General features: G+C 45.0%; 2 protein-coding genes across 3 annotated transcripts in view; both read right to left on the bottom strand.

The window, feature by feature from the left end:
- EVC (EvC ciliary complex subunit 1) overlaps positions 1 to 21,446 on the bottom strand; it is a 72,195-nt gene that overhangs the window by 15,659 nt on the left and 35,090 nt on the right. Inside the window, exons 10-14 of the mRNA XM_072126098.1 lie at positions 20,696 to 20,844; positions 19,901 to 19,999; positions 17,341 to 17,553; positions 2,669 to 2,778; positions 903 to 1,113 (exon numbers count right to left, since the gene is read on the bottom strand). Coding sequence (XP_071982199.1) covers positions 903 to 1,113; positions 2,669 to 2,778; positions 17,341 to 17,553; positions 19,901 to 19,999; positions 20,696 to 20,844 — 782 coding nt within the window. The remainder of the gene's footprint in view (positions 1 to 902; positions 1,114 to 2,668; positions 2,779 to 17,340; positions 17,554 to 19,900; positions 20,000 to 20,695; positions 20,845 to 21,446) is intronic.
- LOC140079625 (uncharacterized) lies at positions 9,656 to 12,866 on the bottom strand. 2 transcript variants are annotated; one of them, XM_072126100.1, is made up of 3 exons: positions 10,753 to 12,866; positions 10,371 to 10,466; positions 10,099 to 10,292 (listed from the first exon to the last, which is right to left on the bottom strand). In XM_072126100.1, exons 1-3 carry the CDS (start codon positions 12,864 to 12,866, stop codon positions 10,241 to 10,243), a joined length of 2,262 nt encoding a protein of 753 aa, XP_071982201.1. In that variant the 3' UTR covers positions 10,099 to 10,240. The 2 variants fall into 2 exon arrangements, with proteins under 2 accessions (XP_071982200.1, XP_071982201.1); XM_072126099.1 differs by having other exon boundaries at positions 9,656 to 10,292; positions 10,371 to 12,866.

Raw genomic sequence — 21,446 nt, 5'->3', positions numbered from 1 at the left:
AATGAATGTGGGGAGAAAATATTGTTGGTATGATGACAGGGAGACTTTAGAGAGTCCCTACATCATCATCTGAGTTTGAACAATTAGACAAACTACATCCCCTTCCACAAAAAGCAAGCCTCATGTAAACATACAAATAAATATCAAATCCAGTATTTTGCCATTGCATTTGTCTGATGACTATGTGCAGGAATCTGTAATGTAATAGTCTGTAATTTATAGTTAGTGGTCTCAAAATGAGGGGTGGTTTTGGTGGCCATGGGTCCCCTAGAAGCCTACTGCCATTATAAGGTATACGTCTTCTGCAGATACTCATCTAATGTGCATCATGTTCAGGGAATCTATCAGCAGGTAGGTCAGTGCCCACTATAAGTGGCTGTACCCTCCACAGCATCTGCATCTTTGCAAAATGAATTATCTTGTTTTGTTATGATGATAGGGAGACCTAAGAAAGCCTCTACATCCTCTTCTGAGTTTGAACAATCAGACAAACTACGACCCCTTCCACAAAAAACAAGCCCATTGTAAATGTAACACAAATAAATATTAAATCCAGTTTTATTTTTTCACTGTATTTGCCTGATGACTATCTGCAGGAATCTGTAATGTGATAGTCTGTAAATTATAGTCAGTGGTAGTAAACTTTCATTAATACTCAATAAAGAGTCTACTAATGGGACCACAACAAAAGGAACATTACAATTTTTTTCATATTTCTAGAAATAATGAAGATGAAGGAAGGGGAGGAACCATCCATGACTTCTTCCACCACACAAGCCCCGGGGGGTATTGTCCCCATCTCGGGAAGCCATATCGGTTATGACTTATAGGCTACAGACTGTAATTGCAGAGATTGAATACATACTAAGAACCTGGGCATATACAGTAACACAGACAATTACCATCTCCTTCTGAGTCTGCCACTGCTCTTCATCCTGTAAGTGCCATTTGCATTTCTCCAGGGCATGCTGCTCTTTCAACTCCTGGACAATGACAATCTTCCTTGACATTCTCATTTGGGTCAGGGTTGCCATGGCGATGTTCCGCAGTGCGAGAGTGCGCAGGACGGATCTCAGCAAGAACTTGTGCCTTTGAAGAGCAAATTTATTGGAACTGAAAGAACAAAAATATGAGAATTGCTGAGGCTCTTACCCTGAGAGCATCACTTTTTTTTTCCAATAAGCACTAGAAGTACTCCATGAAATTGGAGAAAATGTGCAAAGGTAAAGATAACGGACAAAGGTGAAAGTTTTTGACTTAATATAAAAGTGTCAAACCAAGATTTTAGGTATTGGTCCTGGAGTGATGTATAATCAGACCTTTATGTGTGTTGTTAGTAGCAGCAGGACTGTGAAACATGGATTTCTAGTCCATTTTTGTGAGTAGTTTCTCATGATCTAGGGGGTTTTTCGGATCACCATATTAGGGGCCCAATTGGCATAAGACTTGCAGGAATTTTTGCCCTCTTCTGGATCAATAAGGTAAAATTAAACTTGAACTTGATGGGCTGATCTAACCTTATCTACTATGATACTATGACTGTTGATCTCAATATAACTAAGAGGTGTGTCCTCACACTGCTGTGCTCTTAGCCCTCTGCATTGAGCTGCTTTACATCCACTGTACTACACAAACTTGCATTTTGGTGGCCTAGAGCCTCTACTAAGGAGACTGACCCCTCTTTAGTCCACACAAGTGTCAATGAGGTTGCAGATGAGTCTCTATTTTTGCCTTCGGGGATTGATTGTAGATTTTGTTAATTGTATACTGAGCACCAGAGTTGTCGTATGAGCATGACAAAACTCCTTCCCGTAATACCGTATTTTTCTAACGATAAAGTGCACCGGATTACAAAGCGCACTACGAGTAAAGGCCTGCTAAGATGTCTAGGTGCATATATAAGGCGCACCGGATTATAAGGCGCAGGCAGTTTCCTGGTGGCTGCTTGGGTTAGAAGGGGGTCCATGCTGGCTGCAGGAAGCCACGTGGTTCGCACTATGGCGCCGGTGGTTCCCGCCCCGCGTGGTCTTCAGTTCCTGCTGGAGATTTGCTGTGAAGGGGCCGTTTCCGGTAGCGGGGAGCCGGCTATGCAGGGTCGTGGCTGCGGCTCCGGTCTCTCCATGCTACTGCTCTGCTCTGACGTATGGAGGGGCACGATGTTGGTATTGCGGTGCTAGGGCATATCAGAAACCGGTGCAGGGTATTGTGCCCCTCTACAGTGTGTGCGGGATTTTGGCAGAATATTGCTGGCGTGGCCCGGAGAACTTGTTAAACACAGCGTTTCATATATAAGGCGCACCGGACTATAAGGCGCACTTTTGATTTGTAAGAAAATCATAGGATTTTTTTGTGCTCCTTATAGTCCCAAAAATACGGTACATAGTACAGAGTATCCAGTAGTGTAACTTGAAGCTGATGGACCCCAGTGCAAAGTCTGTGCCGCAACCTGATTATAATGTATGGTTTATACTACTAGTCTTCTCGTATGGGAAAGTGACACATTATGGGGCCCCCTAAAACTCTTGGGCCTCACCCTCTATTTATACCCTTGGGAGTACCAATAATAGATATGTTGAAACATAAACTAAATATACCTTAAAATGTAGTCTACGAAACAAACATGTAAAAGCATCTTGCGAGAATATAAATCAGTCTTTTGCTCACTTACTCATCGCTGAGACCACTCAGTCGGACTAGGACCCCTTGAACGACCTGTTGCTGTGTATCGCACACGTATCTGTCCAGCGCAGATGATCGGACTTGTTCCTTTGCCCACAACTGAATTAAAAAAAAAAAAAAAAAACTTAAACTTTGTATAAAAGAACTATGGTAAAATAATACATGATAATATCACAACAATTAAAAATGTAATCAAAATTAATATTATTTTTAATAAAAATAATAAAAAATAAGTTGGACTACCAATGTTTGAGGGATCTTGATATCCAACTCTACAGATATTTAACGGACACGGACCCTGACTGTTCTGTAACTGATCTAATAATAGATACCAGCGTTGTGCTTAATGGTGACCTTTACCCACCTTAATCAACTCTAACTCATCTTTTAATAGGTGCTGCTCCACTGATCCCAGTGCACGTACAATTTTTGCTGTAACCTAACGGTCCTGAGCAATTAGTGCAGTTATTGGAGGATTTAATTAGCATACAAGGTCAAGTAAGTGACCCTGAACTAGAACAGGGGACAGGAACCTCCTACTTCACAGCTGAATGCCTAAAAAGCATATTGGGTGCTTAGACTAATGCCATGGACTACTCAGTAATGGTGGCACCGGCAGGCAATTATGCTGGAATTAGTTGAGCATCATTTATTAAATTAGGAAAAAGGTTATTTTTCCCAGAAGACCGTGAAACTGTTGAAAATATGAACATAAAAAACATAAGCCCCACCCCAGGTGGTGTGACCAGAATCACCTAGAAAAGTACAATAAAGTGTAACTAAACTTTTAAGCCAAATATCAATGCCTATATCAATATTGCAGATATTCAGATCAAAAACGTCTCTTTGTCCTGTTTTATTTTCCTTTCTTCCCGCTTTAAGCAGTGTATATAGATAGGCTTTAGCTCCTGTATAAACACTGACAGACAATAGATAAGGAGAAGCTGATAAAGCTTCTAATGACTGAACTCCTTACACACAGTCACTGGATAGTTTAATTTTCCTATATTGCTGAATTATCAAATTAAATAATCCCTTGGTATGTAAGGACCTAATCTTTAGCCTTTTCTCCTTATTTATGTGCTGGGTACAGACTTCAGATGGATTTGAGAAACCCTGCTCACTGCAAGAGCAGAGAAAAGCAAAGTACTGAGACAGAGAATCATTTTTCAAATGAAAATTGCAAAGTTCACTATTATCCCCTGCACAGTTCATTTTGAAAAAAATATTGCTTCAAAAGTTTAGTTATATTTTAATGATCAAAATCAGTAATTTTTTCCATTTACCTTATATACAAAAAATGTGCTGAAAAAAAAAAACAACTCTGCTTATACAGGAGTGTATAAAAATAAACTTACATATTTACCTTCTGATGCTCCCCACTGCTCCTCTTCCTTCTCCTCTTCATCCATAGAGAGGGCAGAGAGGCGTCATGTACACTATGACATCAGCAGTGGTAACCCACATCATAGTGTGCGCCCAGGCGGATCGCATGGACGCATTTCTGCCCAATCTATGTGTGAAGAGAAGAAGGAAGAGGAGATGTGGGGAGTGTCAGAAGGTAAGTGTGTCCTCTTTTTTTATACAATGAGGGGCTCCCAGTGGCATTACAGTACTGGAGGAGGGGGAGAGCTGCATGGGTCATATTTTACTGGTTGGGGGGGAGGCTGCATGGGGCATTTCATTACTTGGGAGAGTGCATGGGTTATTTTATTACTAGGAGAGGCTGCAGGGGACATTTCCTTACTGGAGAGGTTGCTGCAGGGCATTTATTTAGTGGGGAGGGAAGGTTGCATGGGGCATATCTTTACTGGGGAGGGTGCAATGGGTATTTCATTACTGGGGAGGCTGCATGGGGTATTTCATTACTGGGGAGGGTGCATGGGGTATTTCCTTACTGCGGAGGGGGCATGGGGTATTTCATTACTGGGAGAGGTTGCTTGGGGTGTTTTATTACTGGGGGAGGCTGCTTAGCATTGCATTATAGAGGGAGGCTGTGACCAATGCATTTTTCACCCTAGGATTAAACTCGAGTCAATGGGGCACATTCACTTACCCGTCCGAAGGAGTTCCCAAAAGTGCATTGTCCATCCGGAATGCACTGTGCCACGATTCAATAAGATTGTGCACCCGATTTCCTGCATGTGTCGCTTCCCTGCTCAGGTCCGCCTGAGTTCACCATCTTCCTCCTGGTGCATGTAAGTGCATGGCTTGCGACACAATTTTGAAGTTAAATCCCGCAGTTTGTCCGAATCCATTGAATCGTCCGATGGCCCATCCCCCGGTTTCTGTCGCATGAAAGTCGGCGTGATTGCACCAAAATCCCCTTTTAAATCCCTGTCCCAGTGGCGCAAAATGGAAATCATCGGGATGTCCGATGAAAGTGCGGTCCGCAGCCCCCTTAATAAATGAGCCCCAATAAGTTTTCCCTGGATTTTGTGGTAAAATTCGGTTCCTCGGGTCGGCTTACACTTGTACATATGTTAATCTTTATAATTAAATTTTCTATTTTTTACATATTATCCAATAACATTAGCTTATTTTTTTAATCCATGATAGTTACACCCTTTTCCAATTAGCCCCCACCCACACCCCAACTGAGGGCAAATGTGTTTTAAAAGGGGGGTTGATATAAACTGTTGGTGCCTTACATCTTATAAACAACCTAAATCTAGGAGAAAAGGAAGGGACACTTTCATGAACATATTAAGTCTTGTCAAAATTCATCATCTTTTGTGTACGGCCAAACACAATACATCAGGACTTTATGAATAAAACATCCAACATGACACTGTACGACTATTACTGTAAAATCATGTAAATTATAAAATTAGTTTTCAAGGAGAGATTTCTGGGGGGAAAATAATAAGGAATTTTGTATTCTGTAAGCAGCGGCATAATGTGCAGCTGACCAGTCACCCCGTATCCTTATGCATCAATCATCTCCTGAATAAAATCCATCTTTATGCAGTACAATGCGGGACATGACTGCTGAGGTCTATTTGCAATGTGCCAGATTATGCAAAGCTTTTCCTTTCGCTGGCGGTTAACCCTAATATTACCCAGGTAATTGCTTTTTTTCTTCATGCAGCGATTATGATGCAGGTCATAGCGGTGGCAGACGTTATCATAACCGATGTGTGTGAAATCAGACCTATTACAGGGATCTGTGCGGCGGGAGTGTGACGACAGTCCGGGGTCACGATGGGAGGTGTGCGGCGGCCTGGTGATAGTCCATCACTCACGTCTACCATCATATACTGATGTATTGTTCGCCCATCATTTATCACCATAGACTATCATTCATCTCTGTGATCAATACCAAGCCGGTAAATAGAGTCACGCAGTGCAGATTTAGTGCCGTGTCCCATCCCATTCATGACCACTTCTAAAGCCAGACCATACATTTTTAGAATCGGGGATCCCAATTGATCAGAACCCCGTCACAAACATTCACTAACACGGGTATATAACTAGGGATAGCCAAGCCCTACATGAATCCTAATTATGTTCCAAGGCTTGTTAAAGAGTCAGACATTGACAAGAAGGGAGCTACCTCTAATAGTTGGCACTCACAAGATAGTTCTGTCACAGGGAATGGGAACTATTTCCCATATATTCCCATAAAGTTATTCCAGGATGTCCTATTAACAGGTGGTCTTTTTAAAGAAGACTTTCAATCTATCAACCAACTCCAACTTTTTACTTTCAGAACTCTCTGAATGGGTTCAGGTTGCGGCTTACGAGCTTGTGAGCCACACCCAGGGCTGCCTTGCTGAGAGCTGATCGGCAGTTTCCTTGCAGTATCTGATCTCTGGAAAGTTGTGTGGTTCATGCTGAAGCTCAGTCCTATTCTCTGCGGTTGGTTGAGTGATACAGGAACTAGACATTCTGCTGCTTGGGTGGTGTCCGGGAAATGCATAAATCGCTAATCCCCAGTTTACTCAGTGCTGGTTATACTTTCTCCTGTGACTTGCAGTACTTCTGTTTGTACTTTCTGGACCTGAACCCCGGAACCTGTACCTGATACTGTATCCAGCCTGAGCTGGTACCCTGAACCCCAGCCTGATCAGGAACCCCAAACCTGTACCTGACCCTGGATTCTGCCTGATCCAGGACCCTGAAAACCAGCCTGATCCAGGAACCTGAAAACCTGCCTGATCAGGAACTCTGAACCTGTGCATCCTGCCTGATTTGGAACCCTGTATCCTACCTAATCTGGAAACCTGTATCTTGTCTGATCCAGCAACCTGAACCCCAACCTGATCTGAAACCCTCTATCCTGTCTGACCCAGAACCCTGAACCACACCCTTATCCAAAATCCTGAATCAAAATGATTAACCATCATAATGCCGAAGAACATTTTCGTGAGTGATCACTCTCACTTTCTTAAAAGAGGTTTTCCAAATTCAGGTAAGAAACAAAAATACATACTTCTGTGCCCAACGGTAAGTTCCAAGGGGGTCAAGGGACCAGCTTCATCCAATGGGTGGCCTCCTCTGACATGAGTATCACTACCATTTTCAAGTGTTGTCAGCTTGTTTGAGGAGGACACCTATTGGATGAAACCAGTCCACTGGGCACCTGGAACTTCTGGATGAATGCAGGACCTTAAAGTAATAAATTGATGTGGGAATCAGGAGCCGGCCAGTATCCTTTGTATTCGTACCTTACCACGGCTCACCCCTCTGGAGTTTTTTTCCAAATTTATGGAAAATCTCTTAAAGCCACACCCCTAATGATGAGCATGTACCAACTCCTTTTGAGGATGTGGACACTATATGATGGACAGGTCCAGGAAATTATTAATATAATGGCAACAACCTGAAAAATGAAAATGTGTGAGCGTCCTGCTAGCCTCTGAAGATGTGCCCACTCTTCTGGGACTATGTGTGTGTGGGGGCTCCCTTTTTTGGGAGTCTCCATGAAGATGGTAGAGACGGTTCACATTGGTGGAAGTTGTGAAAGGTTCTTATTAGGAGAACCATGCTTATGTTCTAACTAACTGAAATGTTGTTTACTTTACGAGCCCATTACCGCATATCAGCCCCGAATGTCTCGACTCCTCCCAGACAAATTTTATAACGAGAAGGACCTTCACCCATGAATTCCTCATATACCTCAGGAGACTCTAACCTAGAGCTGCAGCTTCCACAGTTTGGACATAGCTTTATCGCCATTATCTCAGCCTGCATATACCATCTGGCTGGTGCCTTATCCTGCGGACGACTCTCCATGACCACTCCAGTACCAGAATCCAAATGTGCTGTTGACCGTTCTGGCCTGTTGCCTGCTACCCCTTGTTCAATAAAGAACAATGAGTTGATTTGCACAATGTTGCCTCCATCTGATCCCTGGATACGGCTGTCTACCACCACGGGCTCCCCATCCATTACCCAGGGACTTATCTTACAGTCACTAAGGGGGTTGCCCCAGGGAGAACCAGTACATCAGCCTCTCCCTCCATATTTCTTGCACACACCACCTGCTGGAGAGCTGCCAGGCTGTAGGACAGCCCTCTGGTCCCCATATCAAGCACCGTGACATCAGCGTACCAAGGCCGCAACCGCCAGCCACTCTGGTATTCTGGGCCCTGGCTGCCTCCAGGCCCCATGAAAAGTCTAAGCCCCGGTGGGGGATGTTGCATATATCTCTTCCTATTCTCAATACACATGTACACTAATACCCATTTCAGGACCTTTGAAGGTCCTGGAACCACAGACTGAAAGCTGGCAGAAGCGACGCATCCTCCATTCCCCAAGAAGCTGATCCTAGTCCCATATGTAGGAAGTGATACCAGAGTTGTAGGGGCTATAATCTTCATACAGCCCAGGGTCCATGGCAGTCTTAATCTGCCCCTGTACATGTTATTCCTCCAGTAATAAGACTCGCACTTAACAGTCACATTTGTATTTAGTCATAGGTCAAGTCACTGCTAATACTGTGTAGACTAAGTGACAGGATTAATTACATCTCTCTCGACAATCACATTAATGAGACCTAGTGAGGTGGCAGGAGACGTCTGGATCTCTCTGCTTAGTAACACCTGTCATCCCCGTGACGTGCGACGCCACCTGAGAATTAATGTCATCCGCTTCTTAGCGGGGACCGAAAAGAGAAAACAAATCACCCCCGAAGAATGTAAATGAATGAACAAATTAACAAAGGAAATGTCAATTTATTTGTGGCAGGAACAATTCCCGGATCATCATTTAGCCGGATCTCAAGAGACTTGGGTTATATTTACCTGCACAAAGATTCGCTGTTACTACAGCAACTTGTTGATGGGAAAAGTGGTAACAAGTAGAGTAAGTAGTGCTTCATCTGGCCAAGTTTAACTTGGCACTTCCTGGTGAAAGCTGAGGGAGAGGGGACCACAGAAGGAGGCTACAGGAGACCACAGGAGTACTCTGGAAGACAGGAGGCTACAGGAGGAGGCTGAAAGACAGGGGGCCACAGGAATAGGCTGGAGGACAGGAGGCCCTAGGAGGTGGAGGTTGGAGGACAGGAGGCTACAGGAGGAGGCTGAAGGACAGGGGGCCACATCAAAAGGCTGGAGGACAGGAGGCCATAGGAGGTGGAGGTTGGAGTACAGGAGGCCATAGGAGGTGGAGGTTGGAGGACAGGAGGCCATAGGAGGTGGAGATTGGAGGACAGGAGGTTACAGGACAGGTGGCTATAGGAGGAGGCTGGAGGGCACAATATAATGGAGGATGTATGAAAGGTCGAAATTATACTATTCTTGCAGATTGAGCAATGGGTCAGTTTAGAAAAAAGGGAGTTGGACATTTTGTCCCTCTTTCTCTCACTCAAAAATTGGGAGATATGCAAAGTTAAATTTTTCTATAAGCTCTTACTCATAGATCCAGGCACCGCGATTGTGGTAATCTTCTTATATGCTTTATCAATGGACTCCTTCCTTCAAAAATTGTGAATTAGATTACTCACCGGTAATTCTATTTCCGTTAGTCCACCATGACGGCCCAACCTGGAGGATGCCCCTTGACCTCTGCAGGGACAGGAAGAAGAGAGGTTAAATGCTCCCCCCCTTGCATCCTCCCGCCAGTGATTACAAAATAACCATGCTGAGGAAGATACAACCAGATTTATTTAGTATGTTTGCTCCACATACAAAGGAAAATTATCTGGAAATAACAACACAAAGAAAGGAATAAATCCATCTGGGAGGGAAAATATATAGGCCGTCATGGTGGACTAACGGAAATAGAATTACCGGTGAGTAATCTAATTCACAATTTCCGCTTCGTCCCCCATGACGGCCCAACCTGGAGACTTACAAAATTAGTAAGCTTTTTTAGGGAGGGATTACAGCCTGTAACACCTTGCGTCCAAATGATAGGTCTTTTGACAAGTGCAAGTCCAGCCTATAATGCTTGGAGAATGTCGTGGATGAAGACCACGTTGCAGCTCTGCAAATCTGATCTAGTGACGCTCCTCTTCTTTCCGCCCAAGAAGTGGACATAGCCCTGGTCGAGTGAGCTCGGATTCCTGCTGGTATCGGGCTTTTCTGTAGGTCGTAACATGAGGCAATTGCCAGTCTCAGCCATCTTGCAATAGTCGCCTTCGACGCCTTCCTCCCCTTATTTTTCCCCTGAAATTGGATGAAAAGGTTAGAGTCAATACGCCAGGCTTCTGTAATCTGTAGGTATTTTAGGACAGAACGTCTTACATCCAAAGAACTCCATTCGCGTTCTCTTGCCGAAGAAGGGTTCTCACAGAAGGAGGGCAGGATAATCTCCTGATTCCTATGAAAATCGGAAACCACCTTGGGAACAAAATTTGGATCCAACATCAAAACAATTCTATCATCTAGAATTTTCATGTAGGGTTCCCTAATTGATATAGCCTGAAGTTCACCTAACCTTCTAGCAGAAGTGATGGCTATCAGGAAAACTGTCTTAAGTGTCAGGTTTTTAACACTGGAGGAATCAATAGGTTCAAATGGTTCCTTCATTAAGGCATTCAAAACTAGAGTTAAGTCCCATGCTGATGATTTTTTGACAGTCTGAGGCTTTAACCTAGAGGCAGCTTTAATAAATCTCTTGACCCACCTGTGCTCGATGAGAGGCTGGTCGAAGAAGACACTAAGCGCCGACACCTGGACCTTCAGGGTGCTGGTAGACAAACCCAACTCCAAACCCTTCTGAAGAAATTCAAGCACCTGCAAAATATTAAGGTTAGCTTGGGAAGGTGGACTGTCCTTACAGAAGGAACAGAACCTCTTCCATATCTTATGATAGATGGCAAAGGTGACTGGTTTTCTACTTGCCTTCAGGGTCTTGATGACTTCAGATGAGAGTCCCTGAGAGCTTAAGAAGCTGGATTCAGGATCCAGGCAGACAGCTGTAATTTCCCTGGGTTTGGATGATGGATTGGACCCTGATGTAGAAGGTCCTCTGATGGCGGAAGAATGACTGGATTCTCTGGTGACATCTTCTTCAAGAGTGGGTACCAGCTTTTCTTCGGCCAGTTCGGGCAGATGAAGATGGCTCTGGTATTTTCCTGAAATATTTTCCTCAGGACCCTGGCGATCAGGGGAATTGGGGGGAAGGCGTAGACTAGTGGAATGTCCCAGGAGTGAGAGAAGGCGTCCAGCCGTTCCCTGTTCTCCCCTTTTTCCAGAGAAAAATAATGCAGGCATTTGGTATTCTCCCTTGTTGCGAACAAGTCCACTAGAGGATAGCCCCACAAAGATGTTAGCCCCTGGAAGATCTCCTCCTTGAGGCTCCACTCGTTTGGTAGGATCTTTCTTCTGCTTAGAAAGTCTGCCCTTGAATTCTCCGTGCCCTTTAGATGAGTGGCAGAAATTGACAGAGTGTGTTGTTCTGCCCACGAAAATATTTTCCGAGCTAGGGTACTCAGGAGAGGAGACCTGGTTCCTCCTTGTCTTTTTATGTAGGAGACCGTAGTTGTATTGTCTGATAGAATTAGGAGGTGTTGGTGGGCAAGAAGAGGAGTATTCGCGCTGAGTGCTTCCCATACTGCTTGCAACTCTCGGAAATTTGAGGATCTTCTTGTAACCTCCTCTGTCCAGGTACCCTGGGAAAATTGCTGAGGCATCACTGCCCCCCAGCCCCTCTGGCTCGCGTCTGTCTGGATTGGGATGTAAGGGCTGTTTGACCAGAAGATCCCTTTCCTCAGATTTCCGTCTTCCAACCACCATAGCAGGTCCTCCTTGACGGCAGGTGGGATTGGGATTTTCCTGTCCAGATCCTCCTGTTTTCTGTTCCAGGATCTTAAGATCCATCCCTGGAGTATTCTGGAATGGGCCTGACACCAGGCTACCGAGGAGATGCAGGCTGTTAGGGAGCCCAGAATCTTCATAGCTTCTCTGATAGAGATCACTGACTTTCTCCTGAACCTTGTTATCAGATCCTTGATGTGGTCTCCCTTGTCCTGTGGAAGGAACGACATTTGGTAAACTGAGTTCAGGTTTACACCCAGGAATTTCCTCACAGTAGCTGGGGAAAGTTCTGACTTCTGGTAGTTTACTATCCATCCCAGTCTTTTTAAGGTTTCTAGGGTGAGATCTCTGGAGAAGAGTAAGCTCCCCCTGTCTTGGCCAACAATAAGCAGGTCGTCTAGGTACGGGACGATCAGTACGTCCTGTAGTCTGAGAGACGCCACCACCTCTGCCATCACCTTTGTAAAGGTCCTTGGTGCAGAAGATATTCCGAAGGGGAGTGCACAGAATTGAAAGTGTAGTGTAGCACCCTCTGGAGACAAGACAGAAAACCTTAAAAACCTTTGTGAGAAATGGTGTATAGGGATGTGATAATATGCATCCTTTAAGTCTATAGTGCACATTAATGCATCTTGGTGAATAATGTGTGTGGCTGATCTTACCGACTCCATCCTGAATTTCCGGTAGATGATGAACTCGTTGAGACCTCTCAGGTTGATGATTAGTCGGTTTGTGCCATTCGGTTTCATTACCAAAAAAAGAGAAGAGTAAAAACCGGATTTCTCTTGATCCTGTGGAACAGGTATAATCACTCCAGAAGACAAAAGAGAAGCTACTTCTTGCCATATTAAGCTGTGGGATGTAAGTGACATGGAAGGTGAAGGTGGCATATATTTCGTAGGGGGAAGTCTGAGGAATTCGATGTTGTAACCATGCAGTAATATATCTAAGACCCAGGGATTTGAAGTGACCTTTGTCCATTCTCCTCTGAATCTTAGCAACCTTCCCCCTACTATGGCATCATTGTTTTTTGTTTCTATTAGGGTCTGTTGGGGTGGAGAACAGAAACCCTCTCCCTTTACCTCCTTTCGGGTAGCTCCAGCGTCCCCTTTTCCCTTTATCCTTGTAGGAATCCTTTTTGAAGTCCCGAAAGGGCTGCTTCTTAGGTAACGATCTCTCAGGGAAGCCCTTTTTCTTATCTGATGCTCTCTCAAGTATAGCATCCAACTCTGGGCCAAACACAAACTCCCCTGAGAAGGGAAGACTGCACAGCTTTGCCTTGGATCTGATGTCCCCGTTCCACTGTTTTAGCCACAGCGCCCGTCGGGTAGAGTTAGTAAGTGCTCCCTCCTTTGAAGCGAAGCGAATTCCCTCGGCGGCAGAATCTGCGAGGAAGGCTGTTGCAGATTTCAGCAAAGGAAAGTTCTCCAAGATAGTTGATCTCGGAGTCCCCTCCTTGATGTGGGATTCCAACTCATTCAGCCAGTACAGCAAGTTCCTTGCGACTGAGGTGGAAGCTAAGTTAGTTTTCAGACTGAGCATGGAGGTCTCCCAGGCCTTTCTCAACAGGGAGTCAGACTTCCTGTCCATAGGGTCCTTTAATTGGGCCGCGTCCTCAAAAGGAAGGTCAGTCTTCTTTACTATTTTGGTAACTTGCACATCCATCTTTGGACAAGTGTCCCATACTTTAGACTCCTCGGGCTCGAAAACAAGTCTCTTTTTAAAGTTTTTGGACACGATAACCCTTTTTTCTGGCTCTTGCCACTCCTCAGAAACCAGCTCCTTTAACGTGTCATTCAGGGGAAACACCCTCTGGCGTTTTGCCTTCAGTCCCCCAAATAGTTCCTCCTCTTTAGATCTAGGGGGAAGAATCTCCTCGATTTCCAAGGTCTGTCTAATTGCTTTTAAGAGACCATCGAGTTCCTCAAACTGAAACAGATGACGTGAATCTTCTGTTTTTTGTGAATCCGTAGGATCATCATCTTCTACGTATGAGCAAGAGGGAGCTTCAGAATCATCCCCCCCTTCAGATATAGAAGAATCCGGCTCCACTCTAGGTTTCTTACTCGGGGGAGGCCTGGACGTAGCAGCGGCCACTGAAGAGCTTATTTTCTCCTCGATAAACCCCTTTAATTCATCTAAGAATGATGTCTTTTCCTCTCTCATAAAATTGTCGATGCAAGACTTGCAAATCGGCTTTTTGTATGAGTCGGACATAGAGTGGGCACACATGTTACACTTTCTAAGCCGGCTTTTCTCGGGTTTTTCAGACCTGCTCGTCTTATCCCCTTTATCCTCCTTGCCTTTCACTTTAGACCCATGGTCTTTCTCCTGAAAGGGCAAGCGGAGGATAATAAATGACCCACTATTTTACACACAGTAAAAAACCCAAACCTGCACAAGAATCCCACTTACAGAAACCGGAGGATGCAGGAGGGTAGGGTCTGCCTCGTCAGCCATCATAAGAGCCGTGGAAGCGCACAGGAAAATTTCAGAAATACACAGCACAGGAAACCAGCACCGCAGCGTCACGCACAGATCTTAGACCTGAGATCAGCGTGACTACCTGCTCCAGGTGACATTAAATACCTTAATGGGGAGCCCATCCCCCTGTAGAATTCGTCTGCGCCGCGCTCCCGTTCCCAGGGATGCATTGCGGTCCTGTGAGCCGCCACTTCCGGTCGCGACCGGAAGTCGTCATCGGACCTCGGGGGACGCCGGGAAATGTAGTTTTTTCGGCCGCCGCGCGCTCACACACGGATCGCGGAGCGGCGGCCAGGACGAACGGACTGGAAGGGCGGCGAAAGGGAGGACACAAGGTCGACCGAACGCCCCAGCCCGCCGGGATTTAGCCAGCCAGGACTACCCGTAAGTTTACTTCGTCCCCCCCCCCCCCCTGGAGGAGAGAGGGCACCTCTCTTGTCCTGCCTCGGCAGGGACAGGAAGAACACTGGCGGGAGGATGCAAGGGGGGGAGCATTTAACCTCTCTTCTTCCTGTCCCTGCAGAGGTCAAGGGGCATCCTCCAGGTTGGGCCGTCATGGGGGACGAAGCGGAAAATCTACTTTTAAAATAATGCTAATGAACCTGAAGGGCTTCTCTGTGCTATAGGGTCACAGGCTGTTACACTGTCTCCCCCCTGCTCCCTCAGCCCTTCTCCCTCACTCTTCCTGATGTAATCTCACTGCAGCTGAGGACGTGTCAGCACACTGTGGGAGGGGGGAAGTGCTCCTGTACGCTGTAACAGCCTGTGAATGCGCAGCATAGAGGAGCTCTTGTAACATGATTCCAAATAACATAACAATTTATAACAAATATAAGATGACCTTTTTAACTGCAATTCACAAACGCATAAATGGGCAATACAGAGATTTTTTCTAATGATCTTTTTACACCTAGGCTGTTAACCATGGAAAAGGAAACATGTGGACCATAATAATCTGCAGACAGTGCTAGGTATAGGCCCTGGAGATCTGTGTAACTATACTTTCGTGTGTAGTAAATAGCAGCAGAACAAACTTTTAATCCAGGCTCGCAGCTCCTGCAAGTGCTCTGGGCGGGTCTTTCAGCTTGAACAGCTTTCTGTTTGCTTGCAATGAATTGTGCCACGCCCATTCTCCTGCTCTGAGTGACAGCTGTAAGTATCCAACCAAAATCCTGATACAGCTTTTACTCCTAGCAAAGGGGAGAGGTTATGGAGAACAAAGAGTAGAAAGCCCTTTGTTCTGCCCAGAGCCTTAGAGTGAAAAGTGAAATTATTATCCAGCTTTTCCTCACTACTTATAACATACCCAAAGGTCTCCAGAGTCAATATCTAACACAATCTGCAGATTTGTATGGCCAAACTGCATAAGTCTCCTCCAAAGCTGCCACCACAGCATAAGGGAGGGGGGAATGAGGGAGCTAATTTCTCTTCATTTGATTTACACACAGCGATTATAATATAAGCAGTTTGGGCAGTAGCCAGAGGCCCAAGCCTTCTAGGGGGCTATACCAATAAGGGCCTTCACCCATTAAATATTTTCTGCTCTCAATACACATGTGACATTTTAGGCCCTTTGAAAGTCCTCCAAAGGTCCTGAGACCACAGAATGAAAGCACAAGGAGGGACACATCCTCCATTGCCCAGGAAGTGGATTCTAGTCCCATATGTAGGGAGTCATTCCAGACTTTTAGGGGCTATAATATCCATACAACTCAGGACCCATGGCAGGCTTATCAGTCCTGTAGCCAACGTCTCTCTTTTATTCCTGTCCTGAGGGAGGGAGTTATGAGGGAGCTGAGCCGAGTAACAGAGAAAAAACATACCCCGTGTGATGCGGTGAGTCTCCTGGTAAAGTGCCAACTTTTTAAAATGTGATAACACCTAGATCTGAGTAATGAATTTTTATAGGGCGGCACGGTGGCTGAGTGGGTAGCACTTCTGCCTTGCAGCACTGGGGTCCTGGGTTCGAATCCCACCCAGGTCAACATCTGCAAAGAGTTTGTATGTTCTCTCCGTGTTTGCGTGGGTTTCCTCCGGGTACTCCGGTTTCCTCCCACACTCCAAAAAAACATACTGTTAGGTTGTTTAGATTGTGAGCCCCATGGGGACAGGAACCGATTTGACATGCTTTGTGCAGCGCTGCGTAATCTGTGTGCGCTATATAAATAAAGAATTATTATTATTATACAAAAAAACATGGGGCAAGGTATGAAGTCTTCTGTACGACCCTGTCATTAGGTTTAAAGGGAACCTTTCAGGGTGATTCAGGGCATAAACCACCCACAGTTCCTTATGGGCCGGTGGTTTAGTGCCCCAAATCCCCTTGTATGAGGTTCCTACGTGACTGCAATAAAAGAAAAACCTTTATACTTACCTTCCCTCCTGAACTCTGCTGCAAGTGAAGCTGGAGTAGTACACCTCGGCTTCGCAACGAATATGCGTGGCGGAAAAAGCTACAGATGCAAGTCCAATGTGCCCCATTGGATTCGCATCAAGGTTAGTATTATTTTTCTTTTTTTTTGCATGAGGGCCACATAGAAACTTCATACAGACTGATTTGGAACTGTAGTTTCTTTAGGGTCCCAAATCTTTGTGACACGTCCTCTGCGAAAACCTCATGGCAGGTTCCCTTTAAGCATCTACCATCCTGTATAATAGATGGCTTCACTGTGCAGGGAAGGGGCTGGCATGTGCTCTCCTGGACAATGAGAATCCTGTCTTGTATAGGGGTCTCACACACAGTTACTCCTTTCAGAAGCATTTTTAATACATTGCTTAATAAACTATATCCAAGCATTGAGGTCATTTTTTATGTCATCAGCTTTATCCTAATCTATGACTTATGGTCCACAATTCCTGGACAATTCTTCTTGTGAACAGTTCTCGACATGCGGCTAGTAACACTAGATGGCGCTAGTCTCTTGCACACATTTTCTTCCCTTGCATACTGTTGCGCCCATTCACACTGTACCTGTTTTTCTTGCACCAGCATCTCCTGGAAGAGCTTGATTTTTGTCTTTCTTTCGTTTTCCGCCTTTTCAAGCTCAATGGATAGATTGTGCCTCAGCTCGTGTTTCATACTTTCGCATTCTCCTAGCGCCAAGTTGGTCATTTCGGGAAGCGTCTGAAGAAACAGCTTTTTCACCAGCCTTTCAAATGTCTGCGAGGCCCCTGTGTACAGCTCCTTAAAGGGGAAGTACATGCATTAGTGGGATCTCTGCACATGAACACAACCAGAAGGAAACATCCAATACTCACTTTAGTAATACAACATAGTGAGGGTCACGTGAGGCGACCCTGACCTCCACGAGCTTTGAACTGTTGGATGACCGCTATTTCCCCCACCTCCTCATACACATCAACACTAGGTTAATCTTCTCAATATAGAGGGGGGCAAAGCACTTGTATTGGCTTATCTCCCACTAACTGCACAACAAACTTTGCATAAACTACGGTATATAATTTAACCTAATAGAGAAAAATTATATTTTTGGACTGTACATAATTGGACATAATTCCTGCTCCCAGTTCATCCTAAACTGACAATTCCCTGAGTCCGTTTATGAGTCCGTCTTGGTAGAGCAAGATAGACTGAAGCTAACAGAGATATCAGATTACATAGAAGTTTGAGGAATACCGGGGGAACTCGAGAACGATAAAGAGCCGTCTAATATCTGGGGGACAGAGAGCCAGGCTTGAACAAAACTGTCGAACAAAAACTTAAAGTCTAAGTCGGAGGGGAGGGGCTTGATAAGGATAAAGTCAAGGAGGAGGGACACGGGCTGGAGCTAAATAGGAACTTTCGCTCTAGACAAAGGTCCTTTATACACATTAGTACAGGTCAGTACTTCTCTGTAATGGACCGTGTGACCCTGTGGATGCTTCTGGGTGAGAGTGAGAGTTATGGATTCATTTGCAGTGTATGGGAGACATCATGGCAGCCAGTCTCCAGCCATCAGCTGTGACACATAACAGAGGGAAAAGCTCAGTAATAGGGAATCCAGAAACAGCGTACACAAAACGGACTACTGATTTATGCCAAGGTTGTTAAAAAGGTTACATATGATTTTAGAATAAAAGGATTTTACATGTTGAAAGTCTAAACGAGGCTTCTTTCCCGTTAAATTTACCATAGCGGAAATGTACACACAGTATCATACACATAAAATGCTTGGCCGGTCTGGATTGTGTTTTCCTATGAATTCCCAGGTATCTGTGATGTAGAAGTGCTGTGTACAGCGCTGTGTATCCACACAAGGATTAGCCCCATTCAGCGGGGCTAATCCCCCAGCTTTTCCTTACAGGAGCCCTATAAGAAAGCAGCGGGTTACTGATTCTTATAGATTTTTCTCTGTTCTCAGTAGAGCGTGAGATCGAGGAACCGCAGAAACCATATTTACATGCATGGGATGTGAAGGATTACATCTGACACTAATTTCTGGATGCATAACCTTTAGGAGACCAATTACAATAATAGTCAGGACACAGATTTTTGCTTATATTGTAGAAAATAAGAAATTACTCATATATAAAATGAGTTTTTCAGCAATATATTTAAAATAAAGAAGGCAGGGGGCTGCCAGGCTTTTTGCTGGGGGAATTGGGCTGGCAAATTATAAACTGGGGGCTGGCAAACGCTACAATAGGGGCAGGAGGCCGGCAGGCCCTATACTGGGGCAGGGGGCAGGCTATATATGAAGGGGAAGGGGGCTGGCTATATACGAAGGGGAAGGGGACTGGCTAGCTATATATAAGAAGGTGAAGGGGGCTTGCTGTATACGAAGGGGAAGGGGACTGGCTAGCTATATACTGTGGCAGGGGCTGAAAGGCTATATACTGCGGCAGGGAGCTGGAAGGCTATATACCGGGGCAGGGGGCTGGCTATATACTGAGGGGAAGGGGGCTGGCTAGCTATATACTGGGGAAGGGGGCTAGAAGGCTACATACTGGGGCAGGGGACTGGAAGGCTATATACTCGATGAAGGAAGCTGGCTGGCTATATACTGGAGGGCAGAGACCTGGCAGGATATATGCTGGGGGCTGGCAAACTATATAGTGCGGGTAGGGGGCTGGCAGTCTATATAGTGGGGGAGGGGCTGGCAAACTATATATTGGGGGCAGGGGGCTGGCAGGATATTTAAGGGGGCAGGGGGGCTGGCTAGCTATATATTGGGGGGCAGGGTTCTGACTGGCTATATACTGGGTTGTAGGGCACTAGCTATATACTGGTGGGCAGGGGGATAGATATATACTGGGGGGCTGGCAGGCTATATACTAGGGGCATGGGGCTGGCTATATACTGGGGGTAAGGGGCTGGCAACTATATGTTGGGGCAGGGGGCTGGCTAGCTTTTTACTGACAGGCAGTGGGTTGACAAACTATATACCAGAGGCAGGAGGTGGAGGCTGACCAATGCAATTCCCACTCTAGGCTTATACTTGAGTTAGTAGGTTTTCCCAGTTTTTTTTAGTAGTAAAATTAGGTACCTCGGTTTATATTCGGGTCGGCTTATACTCAAGTATATACAGTACCTTGCAGAGTTCAGCAACAGCATCAATGACTTTACAGTCTTCTTCATCTTCCAACGCGCCCTGAAGTTCTCTCTGATCTTCTAGAAGTTTATGGTACTCCTGAAAAAGTTTTAAAAATAACCACATTACAATTTACAATACTGAGCCGGGCCCGTTCATACAGTATGTGTGGATTTGGCACAAAATGTAGCCAACATTGTGAATTTTCCGCTACATTCTCAAGAAAATAGTGCAAACATTTCTACGTTCGCTTTGGCCATAGGCAGATGATAGAAACCTATCATGGAAATATGTACCACTAAAGAACAACTAGGCTAATCCTCAAGCAGACAGTGGATTATTTCCTTCTCTTTACATGTCCAGTGGAACAAGCTTGTATGTGTGGGTGGTAGTAGACATGGTAAATAATAATAATAAACCTGACTACGGAGGGGAATGATTGTAGTCAGAATTTATTAGGTTTCCACAGAATTAGGAACACAAACAGTTAATACACTGAGGAGTCAAACTAGATTCACAGTAATTTCTAGAGTCATTATTTAATTATTTTGTAAAAGTAGCATGTTTTAATTTTATGAGGCCTACTGGAGATAGCCAAGTACTGCATTGGGTTTACCTTCAGCAGCCCCAAAGAAATAAATAAGGGTCTTTGTTTAAGGGGCAACAACCATAAGTAATGTCAGTTGGAGAATCATCATTATTGCTTCTACCCCTTTAAATAAAACAACACAATGTAAAAAGTATACAGATGCTCTTTAACTATTTATTATTAAGAATTTGTATAAGGAGTCTTACCATTATAAAGTTGTCTGCATCAACAGACCCCTCAGCCCTGGCTATAAAGTTGGAACGCTCTTCATTTTGCTTTTTCTGTAGGATTTCGACAAGTTTGTTGCGATGTCCCAAGTGCTCCGATATCACAGCTTTAGTTTGTTGTTGGCAGTCTAAAGAAGACAGGTATAGGATGTAAGAAAAAAAAAACCCTAAAGGCCACGTGCCTTTACTGCCTTATGGATAATCCTTCAATGTTTATCAAATGATTCAGCAGTCCTGCTACTTACTTTTAAACTGTGTGAAGCTCCTCCACGCTTCTTTGTTCACATGTTTAAACTGTGAATAGGAGGAGCTGTAGCAGGAGAGTTATGACTCATCCTTCCTCTGTCAGAGAGGAAGGACTGTGAAAAGAGAGACACAGTGGGAGATGCCATGAGGATGGCTTAAAACAGTGAGAGATAGTGATGGGAATTATGGCTCTTCTTAGTGAGCTGGCTCATTAGGCTCTGCTCACTAAGAAGGGACGGCTCTTCTGGCTCCTGAACAGCTCCCTATTCAATATATAATAGGGAGTCGCAGACCAGTCAATAACCCCACACCACTCCACTTTTACCCCAATTGTATCGGGTTAAAGGGGGTGTGGTGAGCCGGTTGAGAAAGGAGGCAAAGACACAGGTACATATACATGCAGAGACCTGTCTAATGGTAGGAGATTTATTGAAAGGTGGCCAACCCCTTTAACATATCCATACTTTTATGAAGATGCGGTGGC

Source organism: Engystomops pustulosus, chromosome 1, assembly GCF_040894005.1.
Source record: "Engystomops pustulosus chromosome 1, aEngPut4.maternal, whole genome shotgun sequence".
NCBI lineage: Eukaryota > Metazoa > Chordata > Amphibia > Anura > Leptodactylidae > Engystomops > Engystomops pustulosus.
Note: the sequence above shows the minus strand (reverse complement) of the source record. Positions and strands in the feature narration are given on the sequence as shown.

Bases quoted from the DNA above. Each gene is read 5' to 3' on its own strand.
- LOC140079625 (XM_072126099.1), bottom strand. From the start codon at position 12,866: ATGGACAAAGGTCACTTCAAATCCCTGGGTCTTAGATATATTACTGCA. The intron at 10,293-10,370 runs GTAAGACGTTCT...ATCCAATTTCAG, and splicing joins GCGAATGGAGTTCTTTGGAT to GGGAAAAATAAGGGGAGGAA.